Genomic DNA, 3,685 nt, shown 5'->3' on the forward strand with positions numbered 1-3,685 from the left:
TTCCAAACATTACTTTTACTATTGAAAATGTTTATTGAAGGGCATTTTGGCCCCTCACGTTTAACTACAGTAAAGTGAAACGGGGAAATGTGGTATTTTATTTAAAAAAAAAACAAAAAAAAAATGGTACTGAAAGAAGTTTGATTGAAAAAAATGTTGACTCGAGAATGCCACGTCTTACTTAAGTCCAAAGTACTGGAAATATTTGGTTATAGGTGTCAAGTGAAGGTCCTAAATAAGGAAAGAAAACAGTACAGTGTATAATCTATACCGGTATGTTGATTGCACTTACATTTGTTTGTATTACGTTTAGATACAGTCGGAACCGTACATATAAGATATGGGAGGGCAATACCTTTCACAAATGTCCATGAAATTATGCCAGGTTTGTATTACAAGACTAGTCAATTGCAGAACTGTATCTCTCCGAAAAATATATCGACAGACAGTTCTAAGGAGATTCCATTTTTTCAGACCAGCTAAAATTGGTATATTTAACAAGTAAGAGTGAAGAGAAGCAAAGATTTATCTTTTCAATTCTTTTGCCAATCATTTCATAATATCTCTATCTCTATACTTATCATTTTTTTCTATAAACTACATGTCAGAGAACATTTTAGAATTTTGTGAACAGAGGTAGAATATAATTTGATACACTGGATAGCGTTTCATTTTAACCTCTGTTATGATTTTTAAGGCTGGGCTGACCTGGGAGAGAGAGAACGCTCCATCATAGAACGTCACTCAGAGACGGACAGAATGTGGGCGTTGTCCGAGTATCGAGCACGTCAAGGAAGTAAGCTACAAAATTTTTACAAATTATAATTAGATATTTATTTTATTCTTTATTTTGGAAAGTTTTAGGGGAATCAATTCTGATCAAGTCAATTGCAAGAAATTAATGGTACATGTCCTCAAGCAAATGCACTCTATACAGTGTAATGTTTCCATTCTTATATGATATGATATATGATCTTGCAGGAGAATGTCCTACAGCTTATAGACTCGCAAGATTTTTGGTTGAAATCGAAGGTAATACTGCTGGAACAAACAGAAATATTTTAGGTATACGAGTTTACTAGTAATCTCTCTCTCTCTCAGATTCTGTTTGTGTGTGTGTGTGTGTGTGTGTGTTAGGGAGGGGGTGTGTGAGAGAGGGTGTGTGTGTATGTTTATCAAATTATAATTGTGGTATTTCATTACAGGAGAATTACGTCACAGAATCCACGAGTTAGAGAACCGGATAGAGGAACTTTCCAGAACACAGAGACAGAGGGATGTAAATGCCGTCCTTGACCTGAGAGACTATGAAAACCGACCTTGACCCAAGAGACTGAAATGAAATCAAAAACAAAAGTGCCATATATTAACTTTTTTCAGAACGCCATATTTGAGATTACAATAAAAATATTTTTTTATTGATTGTGATTTATTCTTCATGTCATTTTGATATGAAATGAATGATTTATTATGTAAATCATTTGAATAAAAGTTCGCACTATACAGGTTCATGATAAATATAAAATGATAATACTAAATAGTAGTATGTTTTTAAGAAGTAGCTAGTATAATAATATGCAGATTTAGAAAATGTCATATATTTTTGAAGCAGTCCTTTAATATACAGACGCCGCGGATCCAGATTTTTTTTCTCCAGTTTTCCAGAGGGGGACAAGTAAAAGAAAAACTAAACTCTTCCAAACGTCAAAAACCAATTTCGCAGGGGGGGGGGGTTGTAGTCTATGACTTCTATTGCCTAAAATCTTTCACTTTTCATATCCATTTCAGTATGATTTCACACATTTTCGCGTTTACCATAGGGGGGAGTGGGTGTCAGCGTTCCAAGGGGGGTCTATGGTAACTTTTTTCTTGCTTTAGAATAGTACAGAATATTTTTATTCTTTTATTCAACCAATTTGGGCCCATAGTGGAGCCTTCAGAGCAGTGTCCAAATCATCACAGTTATACATATACAAAACAGAACAAAACAAACATTGTATAATGAACAGAGAGATAGCTATCTTCTTTTAAGATGCATAAAATGTACATAATAACTGGCCTATGTATAATATCTGCAATATGCCTATATTGAACTATGTTGTTTTCTCTTATTAAAATTTGCATTTATAAGTTGGCATAATAAAACAACAAATCAGAAGTTTCATTTGACATAATCCATGTAAACATGTCAACATTGTTAAGCAGTCTAAAATTAGGAAAGGTTTTAAAGATTTTATTTAAAAACTATCCTCTTGAGTCATTATAAAGTGGACATTCTAGCAAAAAAATGCAATTCATCCTCAGTTGGACTTGAGGTGCATTATTGACAGACTCTCTCACACCTTGGGAGAATTTCATTTTTACCAAATTTATTAAGTTTCCTTTCATACCTACCTGATTCTACCCTTAAACAATACTTATTCTGAATTTTTCGAGAATTACCCGATTGTCTCGGTTTTTCATTTTCAAGTATTTTTCAACATAAAATGACCTTTTATACTTAAAACATGTATTTAATTTACCAAAGCCTTCCAAATAATTGGTGTGGGTATCGTTTTAAGTGTTTAAAAAAACTATTCTGTAGTTGTCTTTTAATGTAAAATTTAAATTTGTTTTCACATAAGTTTTTGCAAAGGGACAAATAAATTTTAAGTTTTTCACTGTACAATAATATACTGGAGTACCAATCACTGTTGATGATGTTTGTATTCATTGAAGGCTGTTTTCAGTAGGTTAGATGATGTATGTTCTAGTCTATACAAGTACGTGAACATTTGCTTTAACATGGTTATATATAATGGGTACCTCCCTAGTTCAGAATAGATTTCTACATTTGTACAAGATTTAGATACACCCATAATATATTTACAAAATTTCATATTGGGTTTTTCAACTTCCCAATCTTTAAATATTTCAAAAAGAGGGATATTTTTACTTTTTGGATTAACATTAATAATGCTCCAGTTCTCACAGCCATATAAAAATGTTTTTAAAGAGGGATAAGCATTTTTTTATTTCCCTATACAATTTAAAGCATGCCTTTAAGCCTTTCTGATACAGTTGTTTTTTGGCTTCAGTAAACTTTCCAAGAGTTATCCCTAAATATTTATATTGTTTTACACATTCTATAATGCCATTACCAAGTTGGAATGCTTCCTTTAGTAATTTACCAGTTATTCAGTGTTGAAAATTATTACCTTTGTTTTTTATGTTTACTTCTGGACACCACTCACTACAGTAATCATGGAGGAGATTGAGTTTACATTGAAGATCTGATTTTGAATTCGATAATAAAACAAGGTCATCTACATACAGAAGACATGAGATCATTTCTTTATCTAGAGTAACAGAAACAGAATTATGATCCAAAATACTTGGGAGGTCATTTATAAAGAGTTTAAACAAATTTGGACTAAGGACATCCCCTTGTCTGACCCCAACCCCAGATGTGAAAAAATCTGTCATTTCATCATTTACTTTAACACATAATCTATCATTCTTATACATAGATTTTAAAATTCTGTAAAAATATTCATTTATATCATTTGATTCCAGTTTATACATAATGCCAACATGAATAACTTTATCAAATGCCTTTCGAAAATCAACAAAATAGGCATATACTTTCTTATCACCAGTCTTGAGATATATATTTGTTGAGTAAACATTTCAACACAAATATATG

At 31.9% G+C, this 3,685-nt stretch overlaps 1 protein-coding gene across 2 annotated transcripts; it reads left to right on the top strand.

The window, feature by feature from the left end:
• The first annotated feature begins 317 nt into the window (after positions 1–317).
• On the top strand, positions 318–1,422 carry LOC134256210 (uncharacterized). 2 transcript variants are annotated; one of them, XM_062738876.1, is made up of 4 exons: positions 318–385; positions 698–796; positions 982–1,065; positions 1,206–1,422. In XM_062738876.1, the coding sequence occupies exons 1-4, from the start codon at positions 379–381 to the stop codon at positions 1,322–1,324; spliced, it is 309 nt and encodes a 102-aa protein (XP_062594860.1). In that variant the 5' UTR covers positions 318–378; the 3' UTR covers positions 1,325–1,422. The 2 variants fall into 2 exon arrangements, with proteins under 2 accessions (XP_062594860.1, XP_062594862.1); XM_062738878.1 differs by having other exon boundaries at positions 982–1,032.
• The last annotated feature ends 2,263 nt before the right edge of the window (positions 1,423–3,685 follow it).

Source organism: Saccostrea cucullata, unplaced genomic scaffold (genome assembly GCF_032062105.1).
Source record: "Saccostrea cucullata isolate Sc308-1 unplaced genomic scaffold, CSIRO_AGI_Scuc_v1 ctg204, whole genome shotgun sequence".
In the NCBI taxonomy this organism is placed as follows: domain Eukaryota; kingdom Metazoa; phylum Mollusca; class Bivalvia; order Ostreida; family Ostreidae; genus Saccostrea; species Saccostrea cuccullata.

Coding starts and splice junctions, on each gene's coding strand:
- LOC134256210 (XM_062738876.1), top strand. Junction 797..981: donor GTATCGAGCACGTCAAGGAA/GTAAGCTACAAA, acceptor ATGATCTTGCAG/GAGAATGTCCTACAGCTTAT. Junction 1,066..1,205: donor AACAAACAGAAATATTTTAG/GTATACGAGTTT, acceptor ATTTCATTACAG/GAGAATTACGTCACAGAATC.